The sequence below is a fragment of the Crinia signifera genome, chromosome 4, assembly GCF_055691185.1.
Source record: "Crinia signifera chromosome 4, ASM5569118v1, whole genome shotgun sequence".
In the NCBI taxonomy this organism is placed as follows: domain Eukaryota; kingdom Metazoa; phylum Chordata; class Amphibia; order Anura; family Myobatrachidae; genus Crinia; species Crinia signifera.
The window spans coordinates 66,665,901-66,686,739 of record NC_139220.1 but is presented as its reverse complement, the minus strand read 5'-3'; the positions used below and the strand labels follow the sequence as shown (position 1 = coordinate 66,686,739).

The 20,839-nt window shown below is 46.6% G+C and overlaps 1 protein-coding gene across 3 annotated transcripts in view; it reads right to left on the bottom strand.

The window, feature by feature from the left end:
• The window catches only part of SLC23A1 (solute carrier family 23 member 1), a 514,139-nt gene that overhangs the window by 320,299 nt on the left and 173,001 nt on the right, over positions 1 to 20,839 (bottom strand). For all 3 annotated transcript variants that reach the window (XM_083181818.1, XM_083181819.1, XM_083181820.1), the window contains exon 6: positions 12,825 to 12,945. In XM_083181818.1, coding sequence (XP_083037944.1) covers positions 12,825 to 12,945 — 121 coding nt within the window. The remainder of the gene's footprint in view (positions 1 to 12,824; positions 12,946 to 20,839) is intronic.

Below are 20,839 nucleotides of genomic sequence, written 5' to 3'. Positions count from 1 at the left end.
CAAGGGGGAGCCAGGTCCTGCTTCACACAGAGCCTGTCTTTCGTCTCCTGTCTCTCTGCGCAAATATCGAGGGAGAGAGGGGTGCGGTGGCAAGCCCTGACAAGTGTTTTTTTAAGAATTGACATCCTACCAGTGCTCCCCGGTCACCGTACCACGTGCCCCGAGGAGCCGGAGCCCCAGACAGAGCGGCCACAGTCCCATCATCCTGCTCGGGACCCAGCACTGTAGAGATGGGTCATTCGTGAACGAACCGGATCTTTTGAACAGATCCCATTCAAAAACGAATGAGCCGCCGATTCCAAAAAAGGTGATCCGTTTCAGTTTACAATGCATTTTCCTGATCCCAGTGCTGCCACCTGTGGCAGCTGAGATGTACTACCTCTGTAGACTGAGTACAGTGCTGTAACTACAAGTGATAGAAAGATTAGCTGCTGCTGCCAGGGATGGCCATCGGTGCAGACGCCATCGATGGTTGCCATCGATGGTGATTCTGCACCCAGCCATCGATCAGTGTTTTCACTCGGTCATTTATATTCCCCCTTTTTTTTAAAGTGAGTCGAGGACCCGTCTAAAAGATATGTATCCCAGCTCAGCTTAAGGATCCGTTTTGCCCATCTCTGCCGCACTGGTTATAGCGGAGGATGTGTGTCACACCAGGACGCGCTGAGGCCTCCGGGTAAGGGGGGCTGCTGCGCTTCGCAGTTGATGTCCTGTAGTAATGGGGGAGGGGTCACAGCAATTTCCGGAGGTCTCTGTCTGTACGCTGCGCTCAGGTACGAGTCTGGTAAGCTGTGTGGAGAGCTCTGCAGCCAATCATTGGAGACAGTAAAGGGCAGAGCGAATCAGCAGAGAGGCATGTGTCCCGCCCCCAGAGCCGGCCCTATGCATAGGCATACTAGGCAATTGCCTAGGGCAGGGGTTCCCAATCTTTTTTGATTCACGGCACCCTAGAGAATCAGAATTTTTTTTCACGGCACCCCTAGGTCCCAAAAAAATTAAGTAGATTTATAGGGTTTATATGCGATTCTTAGCGGCAGTTATGTGGTAAAGGGCAGGATTTGCTTCTGTTTGTACACATTTTATGATTGGCAGCCACCAACACTGGTTTTGCTCATAAATAATTAACCAGTAATAATTTGAGTTGGTCCTGGACCACCAACCCGCGGCACCCCTGCATGTGTCCCGAGGCACCCCAGGGAGCCGCGGCACACAGTTTGGGAACCACTGGCCTAGGGCATCGGCCTATGCCTAGGGGCAGGAACGTCCTTCACTATTGGTGGCCAGGGAGGAGCAGTACTGAGGAGGCTCTCTCCCTGCTGTGATTACGCTGCTGCCGCTGCTTGTGCCTAATGACACAGATAGGCAGAGGCGGCACCATGGGGGGCGGGGCTTATTGCTGCACTCAGTGCACTGCTGCTGCTGGGTCTCCAGAAGACAGCGGAGGTTGGACCCGGAGCTTCCTGACAGTGCCAGGAATCTGCGTCTCGTGAACATCGTCTCCTGTGGTTGCAGGAGGAAGCACCACTTCCTCCTGCACTGTTTGGTGTGTCGGCTCTGATCGCTGCCTGGCCCTAAGTTCTTTCACTGGAGGGAGGCGGAGAGGAGCCGGCTGCTCATCCAGCACTCGCCATCCATCAGCAGCCAGCAAAGGGAGACATACCCTGCGGGCCCCAAAGCATGGCCACCAGCAGGATACAGCTGGGATGCAACTGGCCGGACACTGGGAGTGGGAGACTGCTCAAATTGTTTAAGGACAAGTCTGGCCTGCAGCAACAGGAGCCAGGGGACATCAGCAGCAGCCCGGCCTGCAGCTCCAGGAGCCAGGGGACATAAGGTAGTGGTCTCAGTGTGCCTTGACATGTGGTGTGGTGGGATGTATATATATATATATATATATATATATATATATATATATATATATATATGCAAATAGGGGGTTAACCCTGAGAGCGCTTCCAATGGTGTAAAGCGTACAACCTCTACAAAATCTCCCCTGTTAGTGGGAGATGAAGGTAAAGACAAATAGAAAGATGTAGAGGGCGCTGATTGAGAATTCCCACCACCCTGTCATGTGCTCAGTTATTAGGCAAAAAGACAATCGGACATTCTCAATAACATTTATTAAAAACAATTCATAATAAGCGTTGGCAGAATCGAATTCTTTAAAACCGCATGGATAGACCCCATATATATGGAAGCAGTGTATGTATGTTTGAGTGAGAGTATCAGTTGTGTGTAGTATGTATGAGAGTGTCAGTGTGTATAGTATGTATGTATGACAGTGGCAGTGTGTGTAGTATGTATGACAGCGGCAGTGTGTTTAGTATGTATGTATGACAGCGGCAGTGTGTGTAGTATGTATGTATGACAGCGGCAGATTGTGTAGTATGTATGTATGACAGCGTCAGTGTGTGTATTATGTATGTATGACAGCGGCAGTGTGTGTATTATATATGCATGACAGCGGCAGTGTGTGTAGGATGTATGGATGTGGGCGGCAGTGTGTGTAGGATGTATGGATGTGGGCGGCAGTGTGAGTAGGATGTATGAGTGAGGGCAGCAGTGTGTAGCATGTATGAATGATGGTGCCAGTGTGTGTAGGATGTATGAATAAGGGCGGCAGTGTGTGTAGTATGTATGAATGAGGGCGGCAGTGTGTGTAGCATGTATGAATGACGGTGCCAGTGTGTGTAGGATGTATGAATAAGGGCGGCAGTGTGTGTAGTATGTATGAATGAGGGCGGCAGTGTGTGTAGCATGTATGAATGACGGTGCCAGTGTGTGTAGGATGTATGAATAAGGGCGGCAGTGTTTGTAGTATGTATGAATGAGGGTGGCAGTGTGTGTAGTATGTATGTATGTATGACGGCGTCAGTGTGTGTAGTATGTATAAATTACGGCAGCAGTGTGTGTGTAGTATGTATGAATGAGGGCGACAGTGTGTGTAGAATGTATGAATGAGGGCAGCAGTGTGTGTAGTATGTATGTATGACGGCGTCAGTGTGTGTAGTTTGTATAAATGAGTGTGGCAGTGTGTGTGTGTGTAGTATGTATGAATGAGGGCGGCAGTGTGTGGAGTTTGTATAAATGATGGCAGCAGTGTGTGTAGTATGTATGAATGAGAGTGGCAGTGTGTGTAGTATGTATGTATGTATGACGGCGTCAGTGTGTGTAGTATGTATAAATTACGGCAGCAGTGTGTGTGTGTAGTATGTATGAATGAGGGCGACAGTGTGTGTAGAATGTATGAATGAGGGCAGCAGTGTGTGTAGTATGTATGTATGACGGCGTCATTGTGTGTAGTTTGTATAAATGACGGCGGCAGTGTGTGTGTGTAGTATGTATGAATGAGGGCGGCAGTGTGTCTAGTATGTATGAATTACGGCAGCAGTGTGTGTGTAGTATGTATGAATGAGGGTGACAGTGTGTGTAGAATGTATGAATGAGGGCAGCAGTGTGTGGAGTTTGTATAAATGACGGCGGCAGTGTGTGTTGTATGTATGAATGAGAGTGGCAGTGTGTGTAGTATGTGTTGCACACCGTCCGGGTGTCCCTGCACCCGGACGGACGGCGAGTACAGTGTCATCTGACGACGCTGCGGACGCAGCGTCATCTGACGCGGCGGGGGACGTTGCCAGGCAGTGTCCCAAGCCTCACTCTGAGGCTAAGCGTCGGGGCATTGCTAGGCAACGTCCCTGAGCTTCCGCCCGGCGGCCAGCAACGCGCGCGCCTGACGTCAGTCAGGCGGCGCGAAATTTGAATAAATAGCCGGCGTCTGCTGGGCACAGACGCCGGTTATAGCTTTATTGCTTTTTAAAGCATATTGCTGCGTTCCCCGGTCCCCTGGGTCCTTGGTCCCAGTATACCTGCCTGTGGATCTTCTCTACTGCCTGCCTGGTCCCCCAGCCTGTCAGCTGGTGTCTGCCTGTGGATCTTCTCTGCAGCCTTCCCGGCTTCCCTGCCTGTCAGCCTGTGTCAGCCAGTGGATCCTGTTGTTCCTGCATCTCCCTGGACTCCTCTGCTGAATTCCATCCTCAGCCTGTGAGCCTGCAGTGGACCCACTGTCTCCATCTTCCGTGGGTCACGTAAGTGCTCCAGTGGAGCCCTGGTCTTTTCCCTCTTTGGTTCCCTGGCCCTCCGTGGGATCATCCTTGGTAATCCTCTTTTGCCTCCTTGTCCCCGTCTTTCGGTATTTGTTCCCTTGCCCCGTCTGCCATTAGTGTTCAGTTTAGGCAGGAGTGTCGTCTTCCCTTCCAGATTCCTGCTTTGGTAGTCACGGTCCCTCTGGTGTGTTTTTGGGGACTCCCTTCTAGCTGCTGGTGTCTGCGACTTGGTCGCACCCCCCGTCTTGGCCTGGTGCCGGCAGTTAGGGGCCTTTTACCAGCTAGGTCCGTTAGTCAGCTAATCCTCTTGAGATTCCCCGTGGCGATCGCTTACCCCTTGTCATCACATAAGACCTGGCTGCATCGGGGTCGGAGCGGGCTTAACTCGCTCCTTCGAACGCGGCGGCTACAGGTGAAGCCTAGCTCCGCAGGGGTTTGCCATCTGCCTCGGGGACTCAACAGAGAGAGTGTAGGACCCGCTGTGGCCGTCCTAACCGGCGGTCCCGGCTGTGGGCTCACGCCTAATTACCTCACCATCTGGAACCCGTATCATCCCTGGTGCCCAGGCCAGGGCATCGTAACAGTATGTATGTATGACGGCGTCAGTGTGTGTAGTTTGTATAAATGACGGCAGCAGTGTGTGTGTAGTATGTATGAATGAGGGTGACAGTGTTTGTAGAATGTATGAATGAGGGCGGCAGTGTGTGTAGTATGTATGATCAAGAGTGGCAGTGGGTGTAGTATGTATGAATGTATAAGATGCTGGTACCTGGTAGAAGATGATGTTATCTTGGTCCTGGGGGAGAGGGGATGTAAAATGAAGGTAGATTGTACCTCCATTTTACATTTTAATTTGATTTAAATTGATTGCTCTGCATCGGATGAAACATTCCAAAGTGCACTAGTAAAGGGGGCCTTTACACTTGAAAAGAAACCCCCATCCCACCTCATAAAATTTAGCATCATTCAGTGAGGCATAATGTGAATTTTGGTTCAATCTGGGTGCCATAAAGTGAATTTTGGATCATTTTATGTGGCATAACGTGAATTTTGACTCATTCTATGTGTTTTTTTTTACTTATTTTATGTGGCATAATGTGAATTTTGACTCCTTTCATTTGAATTTTGGCTCATTCTGTTTGGAATAATGTGAGTCTTGACTCCTTCAGTGTGAATTTTCACTCATTCCATGAGGCATAATGTGACTTTTGGCTCAATCTGTGCGGCATAATATGTAAGGGGCAAGTATTAGGGGCCTACTTTTGTGTTGCATGATGTGTAAAAGGGGTATATGGTGTGTTACAATACATTCAAAGGCACACACCTCTTTGAGTGACCTCATCTCTTAATGCTGGAGTGCACCCTCAAATATTTGTTGGAAGTGTTAAGTGGCCCCGCAACTGAAATATACCCGTGGTATGTATATATATAAAATGTCATTAACCAGCATGTTATTTTTGGTGTCTACTCTAAACACTAAAGTTTGGTGGTGGTATCATCTGCTAGGGGGCGCCAACAAAAATCTTGCCTAGGGCATCAAATTGGATAAGGCTGGCTCTGCCCACCCCGTCCCTCCTGCCTTGATCAAAGGAAACTTCCGTCCACAGCTGCCCTGAGAAGAAGAAGAGTCATAATACTACCAGACCGTCACCAGTCTGACCAGTATGTTGCCCCAGCTAGACAGTCCGGTATAACTAATAGAGGTTAGAGTAATTTCCGCAGGATATCGGTACCTGCACTAATTGTAATGCTACAGGGATATGATATGGACCGGGGCTTTCCGGTACGAATTTATTAAAATTGTGATATGGTGAAATGATAAAGTACCAATCAGTCCCTAACTGCAGAGGCGAAGCTAAGGTGGAGCCGGTGGAGCTTGAGCTCCGGGCGGCGGCACCTCGCATTGGCGCACACAGGGGATTTCAATTAATGTTGTGGCTGCCTGCAGCCACAAGAAAGCCCCATTCTGTCCCTTAAACCCAGCGCAGCCAGTCAGTGTTATACTAGACACTGAGCTAGCGCTGGCTTTCATCGCAGCTGCAGCTTACAGACTTACCTACAGTGGAAGTCATAAAACCTCAGCCTGGCTACTGCCTGACTGTACGGCTGTTAGCGCTTCCGCTTCAGGTGGCTTCCTTTAGCAAACCACCTGATGCGGAGCAGTGATAGCCAGGCAGTAGCCGGGCTGAGCTTACTTGACTTCCCCTGTTTGTGAGCTGAGATGAAAGCCAGCGCTATCTCAGTGTCTATAAGACTGGCTGCGCTCCAGACATGGATAAAGGAGGAGCCCAGGGGGTACTCACCCCAAGCCCCCCTGCCTCTTAGCGCCCCCCCCAGAGAGAAGGAGACAGGCTGGGGACACCTCCGCGGCACATATACTCTGTGAGAGAACAGCTGCCTGCTGCTCCTCTCTGCAGAGTTCATTTCCGGGTAACAGCAGAGAGAGAGCTACTGAGCAGCAGCTACAGAAACCTCATCCTGTCCTTATCTGCTGGCATGTGCTTTGTTTAGGTTGTTTGTGTATGCATATTTGTAAGCTATGTATGTATATATGCTGTGTGTATCATATATGTGTGCTGTGTATGTATGTATGTTGTGTGTTATGTATGCATCATGCTGTGTGTCTTATGTGTATGTCTGGTGTGTTGTGTATGTGTGTATATGTCTTATGCATGTATGTATGTATGTATGTATGTATTTGTTGTGTGTGTGTGTGTGTGTGTATCTATGTATGCTGTGTGTTGGGTATGTATAAATAAATTATGTTGTGCATAAGTCATATTAAAAAGTGACTTATGCAAAAAACAATGACCCTTTAATTTTTAGAAACTAATATGATTTTGGATCTAGGCTGTGGGGAGAGGAGGTTTAGGAACTTAAAAGAGGGGGGCTACGGATTAGACAGTGGGGCATTAGGGTTAAGTACTAGCAGTTAGGGAGGGATAGCTTGCAGGGGGGAGGGTTAGGGTTAGGCTGCTTATGGGGAAGTTGAGTTTACTTACCTGACCCCTGTCTGTATTCCCTCCTTTAGGAAGGATTATGAGCCACGTCTTCCCCACCACAGATCATTGCTCTGTATTATATATATATGTATATGTGTGTGTTATATATATATATATATATATATATATATTACACACACACATGAGCTTGCTCCGGGTGCTATGGCTTCATGCTACACCACTGCCGAACTGTCAAGTTGATGGAATTAACTGGCACTTTATCATCGGACAATATATCATTTCACCAATTCCCTCCCCCTTGACAATGTGCAATTTCTCCCCCCCTTGGAAACAAGCAACCCCCCCCCCCCCTCCCCTTTACAATCAGCATTTAATTCCCCCTTGGCAATGTGCAATGCACTCCCTCTTGGCAACTAGCATGAAGCCCCCTTGGCATCAAACATGATGCCCCTGGCATCGAGCATGATGAGGCCCTGGCATCAAGAAAGAACCTCCTAGCAATGAGCAGGGCTGCCAAGAGAAATAATGGGCCCTGGTACAACAACTTTCCAGGGCCCCCATGGAGGGCGCTCCCTGCAGACTCCGCAGGCACTGGCTCCCCAAGCTGTTGCAGAGTCTGCGTACCCATCAATATGCCACTGCTTCCTAGATGGGCGCTTACTGAGTAGCAGTTATTGCATAGATAGATAGATAGATAGATAGATAGATACAGCATCCGGTCCCAGCAGGGGCTGGCTGGCAACTTTTATCTTGGGGGCAAGTCCAGAGCACTTGCCCATAATTAACATTGCATCCTTTTATGGAGGTTTTTCATCTTGCATGGGGTGGGATTTCACTGGGCAGCATATGACTAATACCCCGTTCTCACTGCAGCCAAATTCCCGGGTCTAGCATGTAGACCCGGGAATTTTCCTTTTAACACAGGATTTTTGGCAGTGTGAACAGGTCGCATACCCAGATCTCAGACACGGGTAAAACCCTTCTTTTTACCCGTGTCTGAGATCCGGGTATGCAGACACGGGTTGATCCGTTCACACTGCCGAAAAACCCGTGTTAAAAGGCAAATTCCCGGGTAGAACTTCTTCACCTGGGAATTTGCCTTGCAGTGAGAACAGGGGTCCAGCGCGGCAGTCCCCGGCGTTTCAATGCCGGGGAAAAGCCGTGTATTTCTCACTCGCAGTGAGAACACGGCATATTATTGCTGGGCTCTGCAAATTAGTAGCGCAGCGATCAGGTCTGAATAACCCCGAAAGTTCAGTATAGCATACCTCCCAACATGACCCTCTCCAGGCGGGACACAATGCTCTGCTCCTGGACTTTCCTCATAATGTATGATTGCCGTCACCTGTGCTGAACAGGTAAATTGCTAAGAAAGGTGCTTCGACACAGGTGATGGCAATTATAAATTAAGAGGGAAGTGCAGAAGCAGAGCAATGTGTCCCTCCTGGAGAGGGTCATGTTGGGAGCAATGGTATAGTGTTAGTGTAAAGCTATGTACACAGCTCAGTTTAAACCTAAAATCCATATTTTAAGAAAATATGGTCAGCACTTGCTCTGCAATGCAATTATTGAATAATTAAGCAATTGGAAGTTTCCAATTAAACTAATTAGTCCTTAATAGCTCACGTGCAGTTCTGTCCATGGACCAGGCAGAGGACAGGTGCTATCCCTAACTCTTTACCTCTAAAACTGCACCCGCTTCCCACACACCACCTTAACTACAGTACCACTAACCCTGCACCCACTTTCCTCACACTCTACACTTAAACCTGCTTCTCTCGCACACTATCCCTAAACCTGCACCTGTTTCCCCACACACACACTATACCGCCGCTAACCCTTCACCCACTCTGCACGCACACTATACTAATCACCGCTACCCCTGCACCCACTACCCATGCACACTATACTATCACCACTAACCCTGCACCTGCTTCCCACACACACTATACTATCACCACTAACCCTGCACCTGCTCCCCACACACTATACTATCACCACTACCCCTGCACCCGATCCCAACACACTATACTATCACCGCTAACCCTGCACCCGATCCCCACACACTATACTATCACCGCTAACCCTGCACCCGATCCCCACACACTATACTATCACCGCTAACCCTGCACCCGATCCCCACACACTATACTATCACCGCTAACCCTGCACCCGGTCCCCACACACTATACTATCACCGCTAACCCTGCATCCGATACACACACTATACTATCACCGCTAACCCTGCTCCTGATCCCCATGCACACTATACTATCACCACTAACCATGCACCCGATCCCCACACACTATACTATCACCGCTAACCCTGCACCCGATCCCCACACACTATACTATTACCGCTAACCCTGCACCCGATCCCCACACACTATACTATCACCACTAACCCTGCACCCCATCCCCACACACTATACTATCACCACTAACCCTGCACCCGATCCCCACACACTATACTATCACCGCTAACCCTGCACCCGATCCCCACACACTATACTATCACCACTACCCCTGCACCTGATCCCCACACACTATACTATCACGCTAACCCTGCACCCGATCCCCACACACTATACTATCACCACTAACCCTGCACCCGATCCTCACACACAAACCATACTACCACTAACCCTGCACCCGATCCCCACACACTATACTATCACCACTAACCCTGCACCCAATCCCCACACACAAACTATACTACCGCTAACCCTGTACCCGATCCCCACATAAACTATACTATCACCACTAACCCTGCACTCGATCCACACACACCCACTATACTACCGCTAACCCTGTACCCGATCCCCACATAAACTATACTATCACCACTAACCCTGCACCCGATCCCCATATAAACTACATTATCACCACTAACCCTGCACCCGATCCCCACACACTATACTATCACCACTAACCCTGCACCTGATCCACACACCCACTATACTATCACCACTAACCCTGCACCTGGTCCTCACACACAAACTATACTACCGCTAACCCTGCACCCGATCCCCACATAAACTATACTATCACCGCCAATCCTGCACCAGCTCCCCATATAAACTATACTATTACTACTAACCCTGCACCCGATCCACACACACCCACTATACTATCACCGCTACCCCTGCACCTGCTCCCCACATAAACTATACTAGCACCGCTAACCTGGACACACTCCCCTCATATATTACTATCCCCCTGCACTCACGCTGAGCACTGGCAATCATCCGCAGGCTGCACGCTAACTAAAAAAAAAACACCTGTAGGATTTTGCCTGCCAAAAATCATGTTGCAATTTTTTCCTTCATTGGATACTGCGCAAACTAAACTCGCAGTAATATAAAACTAAAGGTTCAACTGTGTAGCCAATAAAATAAGTCCCTTAGTCCCCCCACATTGTATAGAACCCCCCAGCAGAGTTAGACACATAATTTGTATACACAACCAACAATATATACATGTTTTTTGTGTATGCAAGAGTAGCAGGCAACCCCCCTCTCCCCTCTCTCTCTACCTTTCTGTCTCTCTCTTCCAGTCCATGATGGGTCTCTCTTCAGATGCAGTTTCTCTCTTCTTTCTTCATTTGCAGAAGGCCCCGTTAAGCCCCGCCCCCTATTTCCCTCTTGTGTTTCCTGGAAAGGAAACCTGGCTCCCCATTGGTAAACGGCAGCCATATTTTTGTAGCCTGGCATGTGGGTAGTCATTTTCTGTTAGCCCCTGCCTGCTACATCTTCCTATAGCAGAGCTGCGCAGGGGAGTCCGGAGTCGGAGAGCAGGAACATTCTCTACACTGAAGCTGCCGCTGGCCGCTGCCACTGAACACACTGTGAGTGACAGCTGAGCTCACCCTATCCCCGCCGCTCTCCTACTCCTCCATTATACCTAGCACCCGCCTGCACTCCCACCTGCGCGACCGCCACTACACACGGGCAACCGCTGCCAAAATAAACAATTTTTTACAAAGTGTGTGTGTGTGTCCGGCCTGGACCAGGGGCCCCTTGACAGGCCCGGGCCCCGGTAAAATGTACCCGCTCCCCACCTCTCTCGGCGGCCATGGCAATGAGCATGTAGGTAAACAGCATTTATGTGTCAAATATGTAATGGGCATTATGGTTTCTTATATGGTATGTAATGGGCATCATGATGTGTGGCACAATGTGTAATGGGCATCACGGTGTGTGGCATATGTATAATTAGCATCACGGTGTGTAACATATGTATAATGGTTATTTTGATGTGTGGCATATGTATAATGGCGCATCACGGTGTGTGGCATATGTGTAGTGAGCATCACTGTGTTTGGCATATGTATAATTGGCATCACTGTGTATGGCATATGTATAATGGACATCATGGTGTGTGATGCCCATTATACATTTGCCACACACTGTGATGCTCAATATACATATGTGGCTCTCTCTGTGTCCCCACTGTCACTCTCTGTCTGCTGTAACTCTCTCTGTCCCTTTGTCCTTGCTGTCCTTGAGTTTTGGCTCATACCGTGTGGCACAATTTGTTAAGGGCACTAGTTTTAGATTGTATAAGGGGTCCTACTAGTGTGGTGTATAAGGGGTATATGGTGTGGTACGCTACACTTAAAGACATGCCCCCTTTTTCAGTTCCATACCCCCACTTTAAAATTTCCACTTCGAGCACTGAGTGTGCCCCAAAACCCTATTTGTTCTTCCTTTGTCCTTCTGAGACATATTTTTTGCAGAAACACTACTAAAGTGTTGTAGTGGAGCCTGTGACATGTCCTGCTAAGTTTGGCCAATGGTTCCTACATGTTTGTCCTGTCTTGACTTTCATTCAAATTTGTGCAAACTCTGACAGGTATTGTGTTTAGTAAATTACCGATACCAAGATGCAGTCTTTGGGAAAAAAAAAAAAACATAAGAAATTTACCCCTTTGACTGTAGATCGACCACAATATTTGCTTTTGAGATTTTCCCCGTACCTCTCTCCCATTTATTTATTAACAGTTTCTTATATAGCGCACACAGATTCCTCAGCGCTTTACAGAGTATAGTTGAATATTCACATCAGTCCCTGCCCCGTGGAGCTTACAATCTATATTCCTTACCACACAAATACACGCACACAGACAGTCTAGGGTTAATTTTATTTTTGGGAGCCAATTAGCCTACCAGTATATTTTTGGATTGTGGGAGGAAACCGGAGTATCTGGAGGAAACCCACGCAAGTACGGGGAGAATATACAAACTCTGCACAGTTAGGGCCATGCTGGGAATCAAACCCATGACCTCAGTGCTGTGAGGCAATAATGCTAACCATTACACCATCTGTACTTCCCATTTACCCCTCCCTTCCTCTCATCCCTCCCATCTCCTATCTGCCTCCCCCTCCTAGTTTCCTTTTTATTTGTTCTAGTTTTAATATGAAAAAAAAAAGAGAATGGTATTTTCTTGTACTAATATGACCATACTATGTACTGATTCTCTTGGAAAATAAAGGGTGAGATTTAATAGGATGAGATATTCAGAAAGTGAGAGATTTGTGAAGAAATCTCCAGTTTTTTTTAAAGCGGCACTCATTTACACTGCAAAATCAAACCGTTTTTGCAGTGTAAATGATTGCCGCTTTAAAAAAACTGGAGATTTCTTCCCAAATCTCTCACTTTCTGAATATCTCATCCTATTAAATCTCACCCAAAGAGTTTAAAAAAAATATATGACTTATACAACTTTTTGGTTGCTGTAGTTGATTTATTACTTACTGGAAACATTTTGAATACTTGCAATTTGTAAGTTCTTATTCCGTGTCCAAATTTGTAGTAAGGCAAAACAAGTGTTATATTTCGAAGGTATTGTGCAAATAATATGATCAGTGTCAATACTCTGTAATAGACATATAATTGCTGTATGAATTTGAAATGTTAGGAGTAGAGACAGGATTATATGCAACATAAAAAAACTTGAAATATGCATCCAAATATGCATGAAAAATACTTAAAATATGCATGAAAATTGTTAAAATATGCTACATTAAATAATAAAAATTTTTTTTAAGTTTTTTATTTAAATCAGCATACAATTAGTAAGCAGTAGAATAACATATTGATAACAATTATTAATTAATTACCAATTATTTACTCTTGAAAATGTAAACCATCAATGCCCCCAGTAGTGCCCTGCACAAAATGCCCCCAGTAGTGCCCTGATGCCAGCAGTAAACACATATAATGCCCCCCCAGCAGTAAAATACATATAATGCCTCCCAGCAGTAAAATACATATAACACCCCCCAGCAGTGAAATACTTATAAAGCCCCAACCAGTAAAATATATATAATGCCCCCCCAGCAGTGACACAGATACTATAGTTTGGCAGTAATACTCACTGCAGGCCTCTTCTGTTGCTTATTGAAGGGATAAACACTAACCCTTGCTTCCGGCACCCGCGCTCCGATTGGCCGCGTGTCAGCACAGGTGAGCAGCCTGTCAGCACATCAGGGGCAGTATGTAGCTGGAAGAGCTTACAGTTACATGCTGCACTGTCTAGCAGTGTGTCGGCTCTTCCAGCCACATCCTGCCCCCCACCGCGCTGACAGGCCACTCAATCCTGACCTCTGTCAGCCTATCAGCGGCGGGCGGGCAGCACAAGGGGGATTTGGAATGCTTTCAAAAGGGGTAGGGCACTGCAAAAAAAGGCAAAAAATGAGCAGGAAGCGAGCGGGAACGCTAGGATACTGTACTGGCCACACTCAGCTGCCGACCTCTCTCCGTCCACCAGTCAAAATATGCACCATCACTAGATTTAGGTGAAATGTGAAATAACCAGTGATAATGGGCCAAATATGCAAATGTATATGCAAATATAATCCGGTCTCTCAGTTATGATAATGTCAAGATTTACCTTTTCAATATACAGTATTCAATTAAGTTTACTTGCAGTTGAATCTTTTATCAGGATTTGTTATCATGTGGAAAACACAAAGATCATGGGTGAGATTTAATAGGATGAGAGATTCAGAAAGTGAGAGATTTGGTAAGAAATCTCCAGTTTTTTTAAAACGGCAATCAAACTGGTTTTGCAGTGTAAATGATTGTTGCTTTAAAAAAACTGGAGATTTCTTACTGAATCTCTCATCCTATTAAATCTCACCCCATATGGGTGACATTTATTAGAGATCGATGTTGGGTTTTTGCCGATTTTTATCGCAAAAACAGCCGTTTTTTCATTTTTTTCCCAAATCGACTATTTAATGGGTGGTGATTTGCGGCATAAATCGCACTTTTTGCAGCAAAATCGCACTTTCTGAAAGTGCGATTTTTTTTTAACTCCGGAATTCGCATCCAGATGTTTTCCCCATTGAAAAAGATACAATTCCCATTTTTAATGAGATGCGAATTTGGAAATCGCCAAAAAAAATGGTCTAAAGTTCCAAAAAAATAGACCTGATCCTGACTGGCGATTTTGTCAGAACCATGCACAGATCATTGTGATCTGTGTATGGTTCTTTGGTAAAATATGTGTAAAAGTAATAAAAAAAATTGGCGTGAGGTCCCCCCTCCTGTACATAACCAGCCCCGGGCTCATTGAGCCGGACCTGGTTCCAAAAATACGGGGGACAAAAAGCGTAGGGGTCCCCCGTATTTCTGAAACCAGCCCCGGACTCTTGGACCGGTGCTGGTTCCAAAAATACGGGGGACAAGAAATCTGGGGGTCCCCCGTATTTTGAAACCAGCACCGGGCTCCAACAGCCCGCAATGTCATGCCACAGCCGGGGGACACTTTTTACACAAGGTCCCCCGGCCGTACCATGAGCACCGTGGCTGGTCAGCCTTGGACGGGGTACCTGGAGGAGTGGGGACCCCCCCAATAAAGGTGTCCCCCCCCCCCAGGCTTCACCCGTCTGTCACCGGCGTCCCTGGCCATTGGACGCCGGCCTGAAATGGTTAAATTCACATTCCTAACATTGCTTAATACAGGAGAACTACAAGTGCCAGCAGACCTCCCCCGCAGGCTGGGACTTGGAGAATCACAAGTCCCAGCATGCGGGGCATTAATGGGCCCGCTGGGACTTGTAGTCCACCTGTAAAAAGAATGTTAAAATAAAACACACACACACAGAAAAGTATAACTTTATTACATACACACACATCCACACACCTCACTTTTACACCCACATTCTTACCGATCCAGGATCCAGCGCTGGTCTCTCTGCAGCAGAGTCGGACAGCCCGCATTCACAGCGGGCTGAACCGGCTTCCTCTGATGCAGCTAACAGCTTCTGTCGCGCTGTCCCAGCGCGACACAGGCTGAGAGCGTGATTGGGCGATGCGTCTCCATGGAGATGCATAACTCAGCCCTGATTGGCTGAGCTATGCGTCTCCATGGAGACACATAAGCCGGAGACGCTCTCAGCCTGTGTCGCGCTGGGACAGCGCGACAGAAGCTGTTAACTGCATTGGAGAAAGCCGGTTCAGCCCGCTGTCAGTGCGGGCTGTCCGGCTCTGCTGCAGAGAGACCAGCGCTGGATCCTGGATCGGTAAGAATGTGGGTATAAAAGTGAGGTGTGTGGATGTGTGTGTATGTAATAAAGTTATACTTTTCTGTGTGTGTGTTTTATTTTAACATTCTTTTTACAGGTGGACTACAAGTCCCAGCGGGCCCATTAATGCCCCGCATGCTGGGACTTGTGGTTCTCCAAGTCCCAGCCTGCGGGGGAGGTCTGCTGGCACTTGTAGTTCTCCTGTATTAAGCAATGTTAGGGATGTGAATTTAACCATATCAGGCCGGCGTCCAATGGCCAGGGACGCCGGTGACAGCCCCGGGCTTCAGCCCTGGACGGGTGAAGCCTGGGGGGGACCCCTTTATTGGGGGGGTCCCCACTCCTCCAGGTACCCCGTCCAAGGCTGACCAGCCACGGTGCTCATGGTACGGCCGGGGGACCTTGTGTAAAAAGTGTCCCCCGGCTGTGGCATGACACTGCGGGCTGTTGGAGCCCGGTGCTGGTTTCAAATTACGGGGGACCCCCAGATTTTTTGTCCCCCTTTTTTTTGGAACCAGCACCGGTCCAAGAGTCCGGGGCTGGTTTCAGAAATACGGGGGACTCCTACGCTTTTTGTCCCCCGTATTTTTGGAACCAGGTCCGGCTCAATGAGCCCGGGGCTGGTTATGTACAGGAGGGGGGACCTCACGCCAATTTTTTTTTTTTATCACAAAATCGCACATTTTAAAAAAATCGCACCTTTTCATGACTAAAAAAATCACACTTTTCATCCTGAAAATCGCCCTACATCGCACTTTCTCGCACTTTTCATGCCGGAATACACACCTCATTAAATATTCAATTTCTAGAAAAAAATGCGATACAGGGCGATTTGAGCAAAAATCGCATTTTCAGAAAAACGGTAAACACAATAAATCTCGCCCCATATATTTTTAGACCTTAAAAATTGTTGTGCTACTGTATAACAATATATATCATGATAACTGAAGATGTGGGTACCAATAAATCCAAAGGACAAAAACCAAATCGTAATAAAAATAATTGCTTTTGAACTATTACCCAAGTAGAAAAGGCTTTGTTTAAAATCATAATACCAAAAGTAAATGCGGATTTTAGATGATTCTTTTTGCTAGTTGTGTGCCAATGGTATTGTATTGGCAGGAGAAATAGTACCATATATGTACCTATAGATACTCAATAACACAGAGCCACTAAATAACTACAATGAACTACTGAAGCAGGTCAACAGTGTGGACAAAATTAAAGTTAAGGAATATTACAAAGATACATTTTGCCCTGCTTAGTGCTTGGAGTTTTAATCTGCATGACTTTGATTTAGTTTTTGTGTGAGTTATATTAATAAACTCCTGATCAATCAAATAAAATGTTGACATTATAATTTTGTGAGAGGGGCCATGGTGCAAGGTGGGGTTGGGCCAGATGCCAGAGTGACATGTGCCTCCCAGCAGGGGCGTAACTAGGATGCCAAGGGCCCCATAGCAAAATGTTGAAAGAACCCCCCCCCCCCTCCCCCATTGTCAGTTTAATGCCTCCAAGGAGGGCAGAAGACATTGGGGAATGAGAGATAAAAAAGGTGCGAAAGAGAGAGCGAGAGAAAAGAAGAAGTAAGAGAAAGGGAGAGGGTGTCATGCAGAAAGAGAGATAAAAGGATGAGAGGAGGAGAGCACGAGAGGGGTTCGGAGGTGGTGTGATGGAGTAAAAGAGGGGAAGCATGCAAACAGGAGTGAGAAACAGAGTTTCGGGGAGGGAAAGAGGAATAGAGAGTGACAGTGAGAGAGAAGGAAAGTGTCAGTGTGAGAGGGAGAGAAAGACAGTGTCAACAAGAGTGTGAGGGAGAGAGAGTGTGTGTCAGGGAGAGAGAGGAGCAAGAGAGAAAGTTAGCGAGAGAGGGAGGGGGAGCGATCAGATCACTACCTGATTACAGCACAGAACAGGGGGCATAGATGGACAGACAGACAGATGAGGGCATGGGTTGACAGGTGATGATTAAGGGGGCATAGATGCACAAACAAACAATCATATGTGGGCATAGTTGGTCATATCAACAGACAGAGCATCGTATGGGCATAGATGAATGCTTGGGGGGGAGGAGACATAGACGAATGGTTGGGGGGGGGGGACACAGACAGACAGGTGAGGGGTAGGGGACACAGATGGCCGAGTGAGGAGGGTAGGGGACACAGATGGATGGGTGGGTGGGGGACACAGATGGGTGGGGGGAGTAGGGGACACAGACGGATGGGTGGGGGGGTAGAGGACACAGACGGACAGTTGGGGGGTAGCGGATTGAAGGGTTAATCAGCCATCTTGTTTTCATTGAAGGGTTAATCAGCCATCTTGTTTCTCTATGTCTGTCCCTGCTGATTTCAAGGTGGTTATATCCTGGCTCTTTTCCAGTACTCGCTGCTATCATAAACTTTGTTACTTTCCTTAGACACTGTACATTCTGTGCTTTCTCATAACTAACGAATACTACACAAGGCGATGTATAAGCCACCCCACAAAGACACTGCTATTTCCCTACCTCTGCACCAAATATTAACCAATCATGTAATTGAACCAGCGTCGTTTGTTGTGTATAAATATGTTGTTTTCGTCATCATTAAAAGAGAGTTCAACCTTGTATCTGTGGTCATCGTTACTGGTCATATCATATGAGGTTACACTCTCACGGAGCTCTAAGGGGTCTTCACACTGAGGTCAAATAAGGTAATTAATAGATCAGACAATCGATACATCGGCGTATGATCGATTCTCTTCAAGTGGGGGCTCGTCCGGGATGCGAGGTCCATTCCTACACAGATGTCATAAAGATTTTACAGTCTGCCTGAATCTGTTGTGAGGTTACGGACATACTCGATCCTGAACCTGTGACACCATGCCTGGGGTATGTTGAATGTCTTATATAGAAGTTAGAGTCTTCTATCATAGAAGTTAAAGTCTTCTATTTTTGTGCACATAACCTGATCTAGGATCAGATGCCGTACTTGGAGTACGAAGGAGACCTGGGGTCTTTAGTCTAAATAGTACCTCACTTTGAACGCCCATTCTTTATTGGCCAATTGTCTTTATTGTATTGTCTTAAAGTATAAGTTTTTCTTTCATTCAATATCCCTGTGTGATTGGTGAGTATACACACTCGTGATATCTGTATTTCCTTGTAAACCGTGCGGCTGGTAAGTTCACGCACAATAACTTCACCATTTGTCTAATCTGACTACTGTATGCCAACAGACTTGCGGACTTTATGCTCTCCTTCTCGGAGTAACGCAATGTGAGGCTTCACATACAGTTCTCAGCAACAAAACCACTGGACTCTATCCACTGTCACGTAGACAGTCTGTGGTTTCCACTAACAAAATCATTATACATTTAAAAATTTTATGAGATGTCTAAAGTGAATACATAATTCTAAAAGTGAACAGACAAAGACTAACTCTCGCAGATTGCTGCTATAGGTTATACCTGCCTTTCTGTGACAGCGTCCCTAGTCTGTAAACTTTGAATTTTTCACGCTCTCATATTATAGTCATATATGTCACATCCTAGAACACCACAAATAGGAACTTGTTTAGATTGCCAGTGTAGTATAGTACTCTGGTACCATAACCCTGAAAGAGACGATTATTGGCCAAAGTTAATATCTGCCAATAGTGAACTCATAAGATTCAAATCTACACTTACATCTCTGCCTAGCGGCACTGTTGCGGAAGCAGTCCTTGTTTTAGGCTGTCATCTGCGCACTGACGTTATTCAGAAATACATTGATCAACCATATCCACCTTTTGTGACATCAATACCGATTAATCTCTTCACTTATCCAATTATCTGTCCCAAATCGATAGAACAAATTCAAAAATTACCTGAGAAATCTGACATATTATATTTCTTAGACTATAGTGAAGATTATACCCATCAACAACAAATAAAGAAGTGGAAATTATTTTCACAAAGACATCATAGACAGACTTATAGTAAACATGGGTTCAAAGCAAAGTAAAACTACTGTCAAATATCCACCTCCCCTACCCAATGAAACATGTAAGGACTATGTGGCCCGTAATTCATCCACAAGTTACTTCTTAATTGACCCATGGGTAGACAATTTAGCGGGATGGACTGAGAATTGTGGCAGTGAAGATGCATTTCCCAGAGATGGCGGCAACTACCCATATTACATGGAAATGGTCAAGGGACTCTGTCTTGGAGACAAACAAGCCTGGCCATGGTACAGTGCCGACCCATCTTGGGACATGAAATATATGTCTGCAGGAGGCGAACAATGGCTCACCATTGCCCCCTTCTGGCATGACACCACAATTACAAAGAAACAAAGACAGATAAAACTCATATCCAAATTATTACATGAAAAAGAAGAGAAAAGAATTAAAAAGGTTGTTAAACTTTTATCACCACCACCTTATAGTCCTGTCTATCCCTCATTAACAGACACTGATCTGATGGCCGTTGGCCACCACATCCTATATCCCAGTGCACCTCCCCCTGCCCCTGGTCTACCTGGACCAGGAGTAGACGTAATACCTCCAGCCCAAGATGTTCCAATAGTCCATGTCCCTACTGTCGACGTCCCCGATGCCCAATCTCGGGAAGAATCTGATGAGGAGGGTGAAAACAAACCCTCCAGGGAAGAATTACAACAGGTAATTCGAGAAGCCTCTAAACTACTTCAACAAATGGAACACCCAAAGTCCAGACAGTCTGCTGATGACTCCATAGTTGACTATGAAACACTCAACCAGACCACTAGGTCCACCAGAAACACCACAAAAACAGAAAGGACCGAACAGGGTGCCTCCGGAACGGACGATGCCGTTGCCGGGGCCTCTGCAACCGGATTCCATGGTCCCTTTATGTCAATAGGTGACCAACTACTCATCAAGGCAATGGACCTTGAAGATTTAAATAGGATAATCAAACACTGTCCCAAACCACATGTCAGTCCAACAGGCACCATAGCATACCTCAAAAAGGCTTGTACAGGCCGTAACTATACACATGATGACATCATACTAATTATTGACAACGTCACTGACCACAACTCCAAATGGGATTGGAAAAACGTAAAAACCATCGTCGACTGTCCAGCTAAAATGTCCACTAAGGATTATCCTTTAAACAAAACAGACAGCGTAAAAACCATGTGGGAAGAAATAAGTACAGAAATGACAAAAGTTTTTAAAACTAAGTCTTCTCTGCCCGTCGCAGTGGCCTGCAAACATAAGGCAACTGAGACGG